Source organism: Ixodes scapularis, unplaced genomic scaffold (genome assembly GCF_016920785.2).
Source record: "Ixodes scapularis isolate PalLabHiFi unplaced genomic scaffold, ASM1692078v2 PGA_scaffold3__209_contigs__length_174095766, whole genome shotgun sequence".
NCBI classification, from domain to species: Eukaryota; Metazoa; Arthropoda; class Arachnida; order Ixodida; family Ixodidae; genus Ixodes; species Ixodes scapularis.
This window is the reverse complement of record NW_024609868.1, coordinates 46688021-46703333: the sequence shown is the minus strand read 5'-3', so window position 1 is coordinate 46703333 and position 15313 is coordinate 46688021. Positions and strand designations below refer to the sequence as shown.

The 15313-nt window shown below is 45.5% G+C and overlaps 1 protein-coding gene across 2 annotated transcripts; it reads right to left on the bottom strand.

Moving 5' to 3' along the window:
- Positions 1 to 162: 162 nt before the first annotated feature.
- LOC115328990 (transcription factor A, mitochondrial) lies at positions 163 to 15218 on the bottom strand. Of its 2 annotated transcripts, XM_029990464.4 has the most exons (9): positions 15190 to 15218; positions 13529 to 13633; positions 11217 to 11380; positions 9826 to 9896; positions 9596 to 9745; positions 8995 to 9090; positions 8220 to 8294; positions 5969 to 6025; positions 163 to 764 (listed from the first exon to the last, which is right to left on the bottom strand). In XM_029990464.4, exons 1-9 carry the CDS (start codon positions 15201 to 15203, stop codon positions 594 to 596), a joined length of 903 nt encoding a protein of 300 aa, XP_029846324.3. In that variant the 5' UTR covers positions 15204 to 15218; the 3' UTR covers positions 163 to 593. The 2 variants fall into 2 exon arrangements, with proteins under 2 accessions (XP_029846324.3, XP_029846325.3); XM_029990465.4 differs by lacking the exon at positions 8220 to 8294.
- Between the last annotated feature and the right edge of the window lie 95 nt (positions 15219 to 15313).

Sequence of the window (15313 nt, the reverse complement as noted above, 5' to 3'; positions counted from 1 at the left end):
TTTTTGTTTTTTTTTTGAATGCAAACAACGCGTTCACCTTTGCAGTCCTTGTCAAGTCAAGGAGTGTGTTCGGGGCTCGGCTACTAAGTGTCGAATATGGAAATCTACAAAGGTTATACTGCAGCTTTATGATGCGAACAGAAGTGAACTGTAGCCAGTAAATCAACACATCAATGCTTTATTTCTCACCGATGGATATACATATAATACAAAATGTAAACAAGTAGTAAGTGCAAGGCATTCAGAGTAAGGATGAGGATTGTAATTCAGCATCTTATAAAATCCACAATTTGGTGGAATATAAGCAACCAAACACAATGAAAATAAATGGCAGTGAAAATACCTTTGCAAACCTTCCACCTTCAATTAGTCTTCAGTACAGAACGTACACACAGTGCGCTGCTTGCATCTCAGAATTTCAAAGAAAGTCACAAAACACAATGAAAGTGCTAACCAGGAGTCTTATTCTTCAGTGCTACAAGCTTGAAACACTTCTCGTTTTATCTCGTTTTAAAAAAAAAATCTTGCATTCAATCTTGCAGAGGAAGGCAACCTCATCTTCAGCCACCATTCTGCTGTCAATGCGTCTGCAGCTATGTCTTGACCTTGTGCTCAAGGCTGTACTTCCCCTTCCTAATATCCTTGATGTCCTGCTTCAAGTCTTCCAGGATGTCCCGCTGTCCTTGGTCCTCCAGACGCTTGGTCCAGGCCTGCATTTCCCGGGTGTACCGTTGACGGTCCCCCTCGGCTTGCTTCAGGTAGGGCTGAACACAACCGCAACAAAACGTGTGTAATCCTCAACCAATTATTGTTATAAACTATTATTCTACTCAAAACTGCTCAAAACAATGCTTTTCTGCACAGGGGCCAAAGTTATGAATGAGAAGAAAGACATGTACTATTGTTTTGCTGATTAAAAGGACCATGAAACAATATTTTCACTATGGCTCAACTATGCGGAGGGCAAGTTCGCCAGCTTTTTGCGTAGGGGCTGCAGTGATGTCAAATCGCCAAGCTTTGATTCACTCTGATTAGAAGGATAGTGGGTAGACCTCAATGCTAGCTGCCTTGAGGTCTGCCCGCTAGCCTTCAATCAAAGCCAATCATAGCTCGGTGTTCTGACGTCACCGCAAGAAGCAGAGGAACTTGTGCTCCGCACTGGTTCTCAAAATAAACACATCATGATTGTAAAGCATGAGACAGGGATCAGTTTCGCTCAAGTGCACAAAGTACTTTACAAACATGCTGGTTTACATGATAGCAAAAAAATGACACGATAAAACAATTGCATTAGTCCTGTGCTCCATGTTACCGTCTTGCGAGTTATAATTGGTGGTGCAATCAGCTTTGCAATGCACACTTCATTTTATTGTGGACAACTCAGGAAGTGTAAGCAAAGATCTATATATTTTAATTTTAGCTGCTAGTTCAGTGTGCAGCTACTGGTATATGTTCTTTCTGTGCATATAAGACATCATATATTGTTTTTGTATGTATGGTGCGTTTCTGTGTTCAATTTGAGTAGGTAGGATCTTGTTTGTTTTGAGAGCGCAGCTCTTAGGGGCCCGTTTCCGCCTTGAGTGGCGTCGCCGTCGGCATAACCGCAAAATCACGTGACCCCCCCCCGAGGTCACGTGACCCCACTGAGGTCACGCGACGCCTCCTGACGTCACACAACCCCCCGAGGTCACATGACCCCCCTGAGTCCATGTGACCCCACCCTGAGGTCACGTGACCCTTCCTCAGGTCACATAACCCCCCTCAGGTGACATGAGCCCCCCGACGTCACACGACCCCCTGAGGTCACGTGACCCCCCTCAGGTGACGAGACCCCCCTGACGTCAGACGACCTCCCCCTGAGGTCACGTGACCCCGAGGAGTCACCTATCCCTCAGTACCCTTCCACCCTCCTCCTCCTCAAGAGCTGCACTCTGATCCGGCGTTACAGGGAATTGTACACGGCTTTCATTTTTTTACTCCCCCTTTGGGCACTTTTAGATGCATAAATTAAATACCGCCCATTTTACACACCTCTACAAGCAATCCACAGCTGACATGATCTAGCAATTTTATGGAAGGTATTCACCGACCGCTATCGAGCTTCATTGGCCGGTGAAGCTGCGAGAAGCACTCTTGGTGCGAATGGATCTTCCAAGCAAGAGAGCACAAGTCCACACAAAGCGCTTCATGAAGATGCGACTTTGTCGGAAATGATGCCACAGTACACAAACTACTATAACTGGCGACGGGTTAAGAGACCCACAGAGGCTCTGCCTCCAGCACGTCCTTGTTGCCTTCCACCGGGCATTAACGGCGCATGCAATGAAGTGTTATCAAAGGCAAAAAGCTTGTGCTCAAGGCAGAGCATCAACTGGGTTCTTAATCTGTCACTGACTGCACCAAATATTTTTGCAAAGGCTTTCAAAAATTCCTAAAACTAGAGTGCTTGGAACAAACTGTCAGCTACGGCGGACTCTGGGGACAGCAAAAGATAAAATACGCCGAGAGTAATGATTAGTGATGGGACGAATCTTTATCCGAATTGAGATTCGGAGCCGAATCTGAAGATTCGGAAGGGTAGCCGAATCTCAAGCGATTCGGAATAGTTTGGAAAGATTTGGAGCGTTGACATGGTTGCAAGATTACGTTGACGAGTGTTTCAACTTTTCGTGATATTAAATTCACTAAATTCTACAAACTGCACAAAATGCTAAGGTAATATATTATCGTAGTAATAAATAAAGTGTTCGGCTTTGTTTATATTATTTTGGATGTTTGTCGAGAACGGTAGCCAGACATCGCAGGAAAATTGGTTTCGGTTCCGTATTACGACAAAAATCGGCATGCTTGGTGCACGTGGAAATACAAGCCCATGTTTTCATCGACAAAAGAGATTGATGCTGTACGTGCTGTTTGGCACAGGCTCATTTCGTGCTCATAATTACGGTCATAGTGGCACACACCACACAAGTGAGTATGTTTGATTTGATTATCTTCAATGCGAGTCCACTGAGGTATTGCTATCGAAACACGAGAAACAATCTGAAATTCCTTGCGCCGTACTATTAGTCTTTCTGGTTAATGATATCCGATTGAGGTAGTGTTTGTTTTCTAACAATAAAGTTACGTTGGACACCCCTGCGTTGGGTTTCTTTTTCATCAAGTAAAGTTCACGTACACAAAACTTATTGCCGAGAACGGAGAAACGACAGTGCGACGTTTTTCTGCGCCACCGGTGCCGGTACGTTGTCGAAGTTGTGACGAGCAACATTCATCTCGCTCGCATGCCTTAAAGGTACAGACATATGCAGCTCTAGAGAAGGAGACGAATCAGTTCCTTACCTGAATATATTTATTGTGCGTTGCGCCACATTATGTATAAAACATAGCATTTCGCTACATTTTACCAAGGGGAATCAGTGGCCGAGTGGGCTGAAGCGCACACCCAGCTCGACGTGCGTGGAGCAAAAGCTTGCGCTGCAGAACCCAGGGATCCTGGGTTCGAGCCCTACCCTTGCCCATTTCAATCTGGATGAGCATCGTACCGGCGTGCGGTCATGTATCACTACTGCGTGGTGCACGTTAAAGACCCCGGGTTAACAGTCGTACTGCACTGGCAAAATTGCTCATCTACAGTGTAAACCAGTGTCGCCCCTACTGGCAGACCAACCTTACGCTCTATAAATCACTAAAACGTCCAATTTGACTTTTTGACGTTTTACCGATCACCGCGAAACCGCACAGCAATCGAGATTGGTTAGGCCTACGTCAATCACACCGATCAGCTCAGCTGGACCTGGGTGCGTGCCAGGGTTTAGACTAACAGTACAGTACATACCATACGCTGATATAAACAAGACGAAATCTGGTTATATGCATTAACAGTACCTAGAAGAGACAGAACTGACCGCACTCGCGAGGTTTACGAGAAGGCTCACGCTGCCATCTGCAACCAGCGACGAATCTCCGACTCTGCCGAATATTCGTCGCGGGAAGTTCGGAAATTTCAGAATCTGGGCGAATTTGAATCTCCGGTGATTCGTCCCATCACTAGTAATGATTACCTATATTTATTAGTTCACTTTTGAATTCGTGAAAATATATATATGGCTCCAATTAGAAACTTAACGAACGTCATTGAAAACCTCTTTATCAATCATTTTTGGGACGACTCGAAGAACCTTGGGAAGAGTGGGATGCACTAAAGTGTCAACTCGTGTAGCAGGCGGGAGGCTGGTGATACAAAAGCACAGACGATCGTCTTACATACTGCCCACATTTTCGCATCACCAGCCATTCCGCCTGTTGCACAAGCGAAAGCTTGAGTGCACCCTCGCGCTTCACACGTCCTCTAAGTCTTTCTAAAAATTGACTGATCTAGGCATTTTCGACAACGCTCAGCAAGTTCTTAATTAGAACCATGTGTTTATTTTCACTAATTCAAAAGTTAAAGGGATTGCCAGGTAAAATTTTGTGTTCAAGAAAACAATTCAATATTATTACTGCCTCGAAATGCATCGTCCGTGCAATATCTGTATTTTATATGCGCCTCTGCATGAGTAATCGAATTTTAAACTGCTTTAATCGCATCCTAGTGTAGACGGTGCTTTTGTAGGCAATATTGAAGCTTTGACGTCACATAACGCCACGCGAGCATTTCCCTCTCGTCGTTTGCCTGCGAGTGAATGCTGCAGCGTGCTTCATTTTTATTTTGTGCTCGACTCGTTTCGTGAAGGGTGAGATTTTTGTCGCGCGGTTGGGTGCCACACATTACGGGCAGCACCAGCAATCCACGACTAGACGCACAGTGACGAGCAAAATGGATCGTCGCCGCATGTAGAGAGCACTGGGTTCCCGTCAAGATCGAGATCCTGCTTATGCAGCAATCATTTCACAGAAGAGAGCTATGAGCCGAGCTCTAAGCGGACAGAAGGTTTGTAAGCTGAGGTGTGACGCTGTGCCAACGATATTCAACTATGTCCACCCACTCCTCGCCCAAATCGAATCGGTTTGATTATGCAGTGAAACCGAAACCAACAGCTAAGCCATCTTGAAACGTTGCCAAGTTAAATTTAGCACACGAGCAGCCCGATTCTGTTTAACCCGCCTATGAAAATGGAGCGTGGCTACGATTTGCCAAGCTCGTCCCAGTCAAGTGACGATCTAGAAATATGAAAAGCATTTTGAATGATTCGCCTTTTCCTTCGACCTGCAGGCATCGCCTCCGAGGGAACGACCCGCAGCCGCTTTACCGATCCAGTGGATCCGCTAACATGTGGACCCAAATGCCGCATCGTGGACCCAGATGTCGCTTCAGGGGCAAAATCTGCATCGTCCTCTTTGCAAGTGCTCCTTGTCCAATCGGTGGCCGTCGCAGTTGTGTATGCACAAAACGGCATATGTTTGCCCGAATCTAATGGCTGTTTTCAAGTAAAGTCCTACTAAAAGGCCAGACTTTTTTGCACATGCTTGAGAACTGCCTCACAAGAAACATATTTCAGCGGTGTACAGCCTAGGAGACTACATAATTCTAAACAAAACACAAGACATTCACCGACCAACGCTTGTTATCTCGACCATCCGACAATCCTTTGCGTCACGCAGCAGCTATGGATGTCAGCCATTGATGCTGGCGAAATTCAGGGTGTAGTTTCTTAAGCTTATGAAAGCTTTAATTAATATTAGGACATCATATATCAAAATAAAAACAATGTTTGTCTATATCAAGGCTCCCTTGATGTAAAGAGTGCAAAAACTTAAGTACTTCCGCTTTTGACTGGACAATCGCTTTAAGTAGTAAATAATTAGTAATTATTTTGCTAATTAGTGTGTCTTTTGCAATCCCTGATGTCCCCAGTGGTTGGCAGCTTGTTCCCGAAAATATTTGCTTTTTTGTAAGGATTTTTGAAAGTATTTGCAGAAGCACCCGACAGTACTTTTCGAATGGCTACAATGAGATGGCAGAGACCTGTTTCTTGTCTTCTGGTAACTGCTTCCACAAAGTGGCAAGGTGGATCATCATCTCCTGCAAAGTAAAGCAAGGATACATTGCGAATTCAGATGTACCCCAGCACAGGTGCAGCTATGCTCTGCAAACTTACGATTTGTGGCTGTCAAATCCAATACCAATAAAAATAAAAGAATATGTGTTGACCCCTTAACAGTTCTGGACGAGCCTAGCTCATCCACCTGAAGCTGTCCCCAAGCCGTTTAGGATGAGTGTAGCTCATGCGCGCACCCTCACTCACCCCTCAGCTGTCTTGAAAGATCCAGCCTTGTTCAAAGCTTAGTTTGCAGTGCTGCCGAGACATGGCAGCACATACTGTACATTGTTTTTACTGCAAACGTTTTTTTAAAAATGCCGACCGGTGCTGGAGACACGTGCGTCCTGGGCCACACAGGCAATAAAACTAAAAAAGCAGTTTAAGGTCCAAAATTACCAAAAATTAAAAAACAAAATTAAAAAATGGCTAAGGGGTCAATTTTTACATTTTAGTCGAAGGATCCCTAAAGCAAGTCATCAGACCAGGAGCTGACATACCACATAGATTATTAGGCTTCGAGGTCTGAAGGAAATAAGACGAGAATATATTTTTTAGCATTATTTCAATTTCCTGGTGTCACTGGTAACTTCTAGCCCCAGGAGGTAACCTGGGTACAAAGCAACAGGCGTGTCGCTGAAAGGCCGTATCGGGTTATTCAAATTGAATACAGAGTCATAATGTCAACAGATTGATATACTAACTCATCCACTAACATTACAAAGTTTTGCTAAGGTGGTGATCATTTGTGCCCCTGCTGGCATCTTTGTGCAATATTCTAGTACAATACCACACACTGTAGTAACATATAGCCTCTTCAATGAAATGAACATAGCTCCTCCTGGAAGCTTCAGGTGCCCGTTCACACACTTGCGTCTGCTTAGTACCGAGTCTTTGCGATCTCTTATGACGAGAAAACACAATGGCATGCCGGCGCCACGTATGAGGTGACCATGCAACTACATCTCTCTAAGGCGAAGGTTTTGCAGTATCTGTGAGATCAAACATACATACCGTCTATGGGAAACGGTTGTTTATAACACTGTCAAAAGTTCTTCAAAAAAGAAAGAATGATAAGAAGAAAAAAAAATATACAGGGTTATAACGTGGTGCGAAATACAACAGACGTCAGCAGGGCCCCAGGGCTTACTGCTTTACTGACACAGTCAGGTCGTCAGGTTACAAGAGCAGGAATGAAGTGAACAAACAGGGGACAATGCTCTGGTTTATCTAAGCAGAGCATATGCGATGGCACACAGCAGGCACGTAGCCCCCCCCCCCCCCCCCCCCCCGAAATCTTCGATTTTGCTGGGACCCTCCTCTCCCCCCTCCCCCTCATACAGCATTTTGTCATGGGCGGGCCCCCCTGAAACAAAATCCCGGCTACGTGCCTGGCAGACAGGCACGCATGAGCACAAACAATCAGATATCATGGTATGACAATGCAGTACACCGAAACAACATACGGTAACTGCAAGTGTTCCATAGCTACCCAACAGATGGTGCCAGTGTTCTCTTGTCACAAGAGGTTTTAAGATGCTTTAAGGCACACGGTCGTAAGCAGTCGCAAGTGTGTGAACAAGCCTGCAGAGTGTGGCTGATACTTCATAAACTGCACCGAGTTTCTGGCCTAGAACCACAAAATGGGACAGTGCCAATGATAAGTGCTTAGACAAAATGCGAGAAACTAGCAATTGTACCCAATGTTTGAAACATAATGTTTTTAGTCATACGGTTCCGACACTAGCATTGTACCCAGCCAGAACTCTGGCTAGTCTGCTCTGAATCGAGCAAACATCCTCTGTTATGGTTGTATACTGGTTTTTAAAGGGCTTTTGGTGTATGATCTTGTAAGCTTAGTTGTCACACTTGCCGTAGATCTCGAGAAAGACAGCCTCATTAAATCCACAGCTCTATCACAACAAAAATGTTTACTCATGCGACCATAAACAAACAAAATTTCGTCCAGGACAAGTGACAAGGCCTTTCTAAACGTCCAAGAAGCATAGAATAGTACTAAGACGTTCGAGATCGTGTTCCCTGCAATTGCCTCTGCGGAACATTATTTTTAATAGTATAGTACAGCTTCATAGTTCATTGTACAGCTTGCTGTCAACTAAATTCAAGCATCTAGCTAGACTACAACAATCTAAAAATGGCTGCTGAGCAGGCGCCTACCTGTGCCGTCAGGACAGTACTCTCACTACGCGCTTTCCCAAGCATCCAAGAAGCAATACTGCTGCCAAATGCGTGCTGGAGAAGAGACGGGTATGGCACATGGAGCAACCAAAAGATCAATGTGCAAAATGCAGCCAACTGCGGTGCAGTGTTGCTAGCAAACCAAGGCAGCCATTGCAAGCGGGTCGGCAACAAGATCACCCAACAAGCCCTAAGCAGCCACTTTTTTGCTACAAACTGCTGCCCTGCACACGCGTGTTTGTGAACAAAATAAAGCTGCTAAACTCTGGTTTAACTTACGATGAACTGCAGAGGACGCTACAGCTCATAGAATTTCCAATCCAACGCCGTGAAAGTGTCACGTAACCTTCTGAAGGGGCACAGCAATGCACAGGGTGAGTAGTCATGTGAAAAGTTCACAGTGCAGGATTGATTAGGATGGCTTGCAGCGTCCGCTGTGATCTATCGTAAGGCGAAACAAAGAATGGCATGGTCTCTAACATAGCAGCTTCTGTGTTGCTAGAGAAAACATGGGAAGATGGCAGTAGTTAACTACAACTTGGTTATTGCTTGCTTCCTTCAGTTGAAGATAAACTTTCAGACATCAAGCTTTTATCTTACGCTAAAGTACCTCCTGAATCATACAGTCCACTATGAAGTCACTTAGTGTGCAATGGCACGGCGACTTTGGTGGCAACTGCTCAACTATTTCAGGTATAAACGACCGACGGCCTTGTTGGATGTTGCCTGGTGTCACCAGGGACGTGCTGTTCACCTTTGGAGTCTTGTCCTGCAGCTGCTTCCTCATGGCAGAGGAGAAAAGGACAAATGCTGTCCTGGCACCCTTGGGCCTGTCCAACTCCTTTAGTTTCTGCGTATGAGAGATTAAACAAGCCACTTGAGGTGTTGAGCATTGCTCCCCCTTTAAACGAGTACAAGTTGACTGGTTACACCTTTTGGCAGTGAGAATGTGCACAAGCCGTGCTTTAGGTGCTTCAACTGAGAACACCCGAAAAGCAAACACCTACACATAACCTTGCGTAGGGCTTTCAGCCTACTCTATTCAGTTTCCGATTATCATGCAAGACATTTGTTCATCCCCTGACCTCACATACCTATAGACCGACACGCTGTTTACAAACAAGCCCTCATTTGCCCACACCAGGTGTGGGCACTGCGCGTGCGCAGAAACCGAATTCACGTGAAGTGAATCGTCTGCGCACGCGCAGTGTCGTTGACAGCGCCACCGCAGCTGCGTGACGTCACGGCCGCGTGTTGGTCTACACATGGCCACTTTATTCCCTGGAAATGCGCAGTGCATAAGTTCCTACTCAATCTTTATCGAAACTTCAACACGTATGCAGCCCTTCTCTCACCTCATGCAGTTTTTTCTTGCTCACACGAAGTTTCTTGTCTAGCGACAGCTCTGCCAGTGCTTCCTTCTGCTGTGGAGTGAGCCTCGATGTGTAAGCCTCTTTTTCCTTGGCAAACGCCTCCATGCGCTCTCGTGAGAGGGTTTCATATTTCTGTAGAAAAGAGGACGCAGCTCAGTACCAGGCACTAGTTACGCTGGACCAAGTTTTCCGAGGCTGCGGTTGTGCCTTACCTTCTTCGTAATTTCATCAGCCATGTTCCATTTTTCTGCCAGCGTTTTGACTACCTCAGTGGGCTTGAGAGCTGCAAAAGTTGCATTCGCAGTGTGTTACTGCCCACATCATATTCCAATGGACTTTCAGCTTTCTTCAATGCAAAGCAGTTGATTTGTGCGGGCCGAAAAACGGGGTTTCATTTTCTGTATTAGACCCCATAGTTTCAAGTTGCTTTGGTGGTATTCGCAGCAATCTTCTGGACAGCAGTAGATTCATTTTGCAGACGATGTACTAATTGTCTGCTCGCAACCCCTCACAAAAAAAAAAGTGGTCCCAGTCTGAACCACCACTTCACATCAAGGTTTGTCTCAATAACCATGACAGTAATCAAATTATATCCTAAAAATAAAATCTCTTCCAAAATTAAAAAAAAATTAGCAAATTTATAAACTATCGTTTTTTTACAGCAAATACAAAACAACTTAGCACCTCATCTCCTATTGTGAAGTTCGAGCCATCAGCTGCTGCCCACTCGCATCAAGCAAGAATGGAGACTTTGGAGTCTGGCAGACACCAAGCGCGCACGCATAGCTAAAGCACAGTCAGAGGCAACGAGCACATGAGGGAGGCCGGGGATCCCTAAGAGATTCCCTGCCATTCTTGTTCTGTCACGCTATGCGGGCAAAAGTGAGGAAGGGGAGGAGACGAAAGCGCACGGACGTCACAATGCCCAGCTCTGATTGGAACGATTAGTGGGAAGATGCATGGCTAGCTGCCTTTTTCTCCACTGCGCTCGTCGAATGCATTCCAGCGCAAACGTCGGCATTCGACGAGTGCGGTCGAGACGAAGACAGCTAGCTTTGAGCCTACCCACTAATGATTCGAAACATAGCTCGGCGATCTGACGTTTCCGTACTTTCTCGTCTCCTCCTCTCCCTCACTTTCTGCTTGCATAGCACGAAACCGGCCAGCGGGGCGCAGAAGCATGCTGCGTGACTGTTAGCCCAAACATGGCATCGGCGCTTATTCACATGTTACTTAGCATTGGCAGACGTCAAACTTTACCGCTTAGATAATTGTCCCAGATTGGCACTTGTCACCACAACACTAGTTATGATGACAGCCCTTCGATTTCCGAGAAAAGAAAAACCAAAAGAACTGGCAACTGTTTGTTTGAGCTAACAGCCATATGTTGCACTGTACATGTCGCTGTTGCAGTGCACGTGTTGGCCACATGTATGCAATGTACATACATGTGGCCTAAACCTAATGGCAAACCTTGATGATACCTAATGCCAATCTGCATTACAATGGTGCCGACAAGCTAAATGTGTCGCGCACTCATTGCCTTTCAACACAACTGCCTAACAACTGGATGCAGAAGATGCATATTTCAATTTTCTGTTACCGGGGTTCTGTTTCATGACGGCCTTCCTGGTATCGTTTAGGAAGAGGATGTAGCCAGAGGGAGGGCGCTTGGGTGCGGAAGGCAGTGCTATGTCGGACCTGACCTTTTGCGTTGCAAATGGCCGAGCATTCTCGTGAGCGGAGTCGTTCACGCTGCACGTAATCCTGAAATGAAAAGCACATTGAACAGGTTCTCATATTACATCATAGCAGATAAATGAGAAACTTGGACTTCATGTTTTGACATGACACACCTCACCACGCTGTGAATTTTCGTCACAAAACATGCAAATTGGTTTTTGTTTTGTCTTTTCCTTATGATAGCTATAAGCTGAAAAAGATAATCCCAATTTTTAAGCTGCATAACCACACTGCATAAAGCATGAAGGTAAGAAAAATTGGCAGCATGAGCTCAAAAGAAGAGACAGCTGATGCTTTATATGTTTTATTAAGAGACCTAGCCAAGACCTCAGCTGGACAGAAGCTTTTTGCCGATAAACAAGAGAACTAGCAAGCAATGCCGAAACTCTGCTAAGAGGCTACTTTATCGCTGTTCTGTACCATCTCATTATACAATTCCTGGGGGGCTATGTTCGACAAATGTTTTGTTTCTCCTAAAATGAGATGGAAGTGACAATATTGCGTCTGATTGGTAAGAGGCTCAAATGACGAAAGAGGGAACTTTCGTCATTTGAGCCTCTAACCAATCGGATGCGATCGTCATTTCTGTCACTTCCGCTTCTTTTAAGGAGAAACGAAACATTTGTCTAACATAGCCCCCTTGTGGTACCTGTAGGAGTGTGTTCCAATGCAATCAGAGTGCATCCATTCTATTTAAGTTTGATTACATTCTGCAAGCCCGGGCAGCAAGATCGGTTCAAATTAAAATTCTACCTGTTAACAATCGCTGCTGCCAGAGCCGAGTCTTAAGTATTAATTATCTGGAAATTGGTTGGAAATATAGACCGCGCAAATGCTTGCCTGCCAGAGGCATAGGTTCAGTGAAATTTCGTCTAGATTTACTATGAAGAACGGTAAGATCATGTCCGGGTCCGTGAAAATTTCAATGAACTTATGTCCGGCCGGTATTTGCTGGGTCGGTATTTGTTGGGTCAGTTTTTGTCCGGTCATCAGTTTTCTAAAGGAAGCTTGTCGTTGTTAAAGGGCCCACTAAACACACTTTGGGCTGGGATAAATCAGTTTAGATTGCGATTTTACTAATAGCACATCGGTTCAGTGGGCCAAAAAAGAAAAGGTAGAAAATCAAAAGCCTGACTTTAGAAAATTTGAAAACACAGCAGACTATTTCGTACCTCCTTCCCTTCGTGAAACCTCTGCCTTTTGACTGTGATACATCTGCGGTCCCCAAAGCGCGTCATTGGGTCCAGACACCAGACCTCACTTATTCCCTTCACCCCTAAGCTGACCTTGCGGTGGAAGCTGCGTGCTTGCCGGACCAATCAGCCGCCTCCCTTTCATCACCTGACCTCATTCTCTGCGCGTGGGTATGTGCGAGAGAGTGTCATCACGTGGCAAAAGTGTGGCTGGCCCAAGGAGCACGTAGTTTCCACAGCGCTGTCAGCTTCGGGGTGAACGGGGTGGGGAAAGCAACTTTTGTCTGAATTTTGAGCGACAGGCTAATCTTTTACGGGGGGGAATGGCTGTGTCCGGGTACACAAACGAAATTCCGAGCAAGAGGGGACTCCCCCCTTTCTGTCTTCCTAAACTGTTTGGTACACCGCGCGGTTTAGGAGTTGCGGAGGAAAGCTAATAGGAAAAAGTTGGAATATCGTTTCGTGACTCCTTTAACATACGTCTGCAAAAAGCTGCTTGCGAAACAGCCACACTGTTGTGGGCTCAGATACCTTAAAGCATTATTTTCACAAATGGCTGGTGTTTTTCTCTGTAAACATTAAAAAATTGTGCGTGTTTGATGTCCTCACTACCAACTATCACAAGCACGGGGGAAGACAGCAATCACTGCAGGAAGCTTTCCAAATCTGTAAACTGTTTGTTACACTGAGATGGCGAATAAAGCCAATGCGCACTACAGGGCACTACTGTGTGGCGCTAGGCCCGGCAGGTACAAAAGAGACGAAGCTTACAACCAATTACTAATTTAACCCCATGATGTGCCGTCGTACCGAATACAATATGTGGTTGTACACCGTGAACGGGTTGGTTCCCTTTCTGAACAAGCGGGCAGTTTGCTCACTTCTGAAGGTCTATTAGGCAACAGCTGCCGACACCAGTGCTCGGTGCACTTGCAGTACTGTAGATAAAGACAGTGATGCATAGTCAATGAGATCTTACCTTAATATACGCGTAAACGCATGATTGTTGATGGACGATGCTCGGAGAGCGGACGACATAGCCAGCGCCATTTTGGGCATTGGATGAATGGATGCATGAATGACTCTAATGGATGAATAAATGTTAACGGCAATTTGTAATATTCATAAAGGGCGGTAGCTTGCGCCACCTACTCCAAAAATTTAAAAACAAAATTGGCAGCGACTTTTATGTTTAAAGTTCTACAATACAAGAAATACAGTGCTTAAAAAGTAATAATTTTAATTCTTTAAGGGACTATATGCTGTCTTGTATAGTATAGGTCAAGTCACGTCGTGTCAGGTGACGTCAATCTTTCCGCTAAACTTAGCGGGAAAACGTCGTTGCACGTGACGTCAAGTTATATATATTAATTTGTCCGCCAAATTTAGAGGGGAATCTGAATTCGTCTATAGGTCACGTGACATCAGGCCACATGACATTATTTTGCTGCCAAATTTAGCAGGAAAACTGAATTGGTGTTTGGGTCGTTTGGGTAATGTGACGCCGATTTTCCCGCTAAACTTAGCTGGGAAACTGATAGCGAGTTTGTTTCACGGCACTCGTACTCACACGCGCCCACTTGCAGCGTGGAGCTGGTTCGTTTCAGCCGGCACTCCACGAGTGGTTGCACTCCCCGAGTTCGTTTCAGCGATGGCACACCACAAGTGCGGTGGAGTTCATGCACTCGCTGCACCGAGAAAATCGGGAGTGCGCCAAAATGCAATCCCGTCATGCCTCGCTCCGGCGAGGAGCGGGAGCAGACGACGAGGGTTCGTCTGCTACGTCTGCTACGATGTGTCGCGGAACCGAAAGGAAAAAAAAGTAGATTTTCTGATAGAAATCGCGTCCCGCAGGCAACGGAATCAAATGTGAGCTTGAATTGCAGGTGTCTGTTATTTCATGAAGGAAGCAATTGACAAACTGTGCTTCATTTGCATGTTTTAAGTCGCTCTGCTGCCGTACAGACGCCGAAATATGCCATGGTGCGAAGAACAAACGCATCAGCGGCCCCCGAGATGTTTATCACCATCCGTGTGCGGGTGAAAAATTAAACATTTGTCGACCAAACTCCTCCAGTAGAAACCTGTGACTGCCCAATAAGCATCAGAGAAAGTTAAACATAGTGACTTTACCCTAGGCTTGAGCAACATTTTCCTGTTTAACATTTACTTACGTCAGCTAACTTGCCCTGTCGTATTTCGTACAAGAAAGCTCTCGTTCTCGACGCCCTCGCCAAGTCTAATATCTGATCCACCTGTAGTGACGATCGACATCGAAAGTCCCACGAAAAGTTTTGCTGGCTGTTTCAACAAACTAGTTTTAAGCCGTACCCTTTTAGTGGTTCACGCATAATACCATGCTCAAACGAATCAAGCTTCTGCTCGGACAGCATCATCAATTTTCTTCAATGTAAGCGGTTATAGAGATCGCAACCAGCTGCTTTGTAGACAGCTGGTTGCGGAAATTTACGCCGTCTGTAACTATCTCTTCGACAGCCGAGTTGCTTGAAGTCATCGCAAATATAAACTACAGGTTGCAGCGACCAACGTTTGTAGATAAACGTTGGTAGCGCCTGCACTCTCGCATTCACACTCATCACTCCGAACAGAAATGCACTAGTTTCGGTTTAAAGTTGGTACCTTTTTTGCAACATAGATGGCGGGAGCCTCAGTCTTCTGCACTATTCCACTCGGTGCATTTGGCGTGTTCGTTTGAGTCCAGTTCTCCGTGCAACACTCTGCGAGCGCGATGCATTCTGGGAGA

Coding starts and splice junctions, on each gene's coding strand:
- LOC115328990 (XM_029990464.4), bottom strand. Junction 11,381..13,528: donor GCGTTTACGCGTATATTAAG/GTAAGATCTCAT, acceptor TTTTCATTTCAG/GATTACGTGCAGCGTGAACG. Junction 9,746..9,825: donor CTGATGAAATTACGAAGAAG/GTAAGGCACAAC, acceptor TCTTTTCTACAG/AAATATGAAACCCTCTCACG.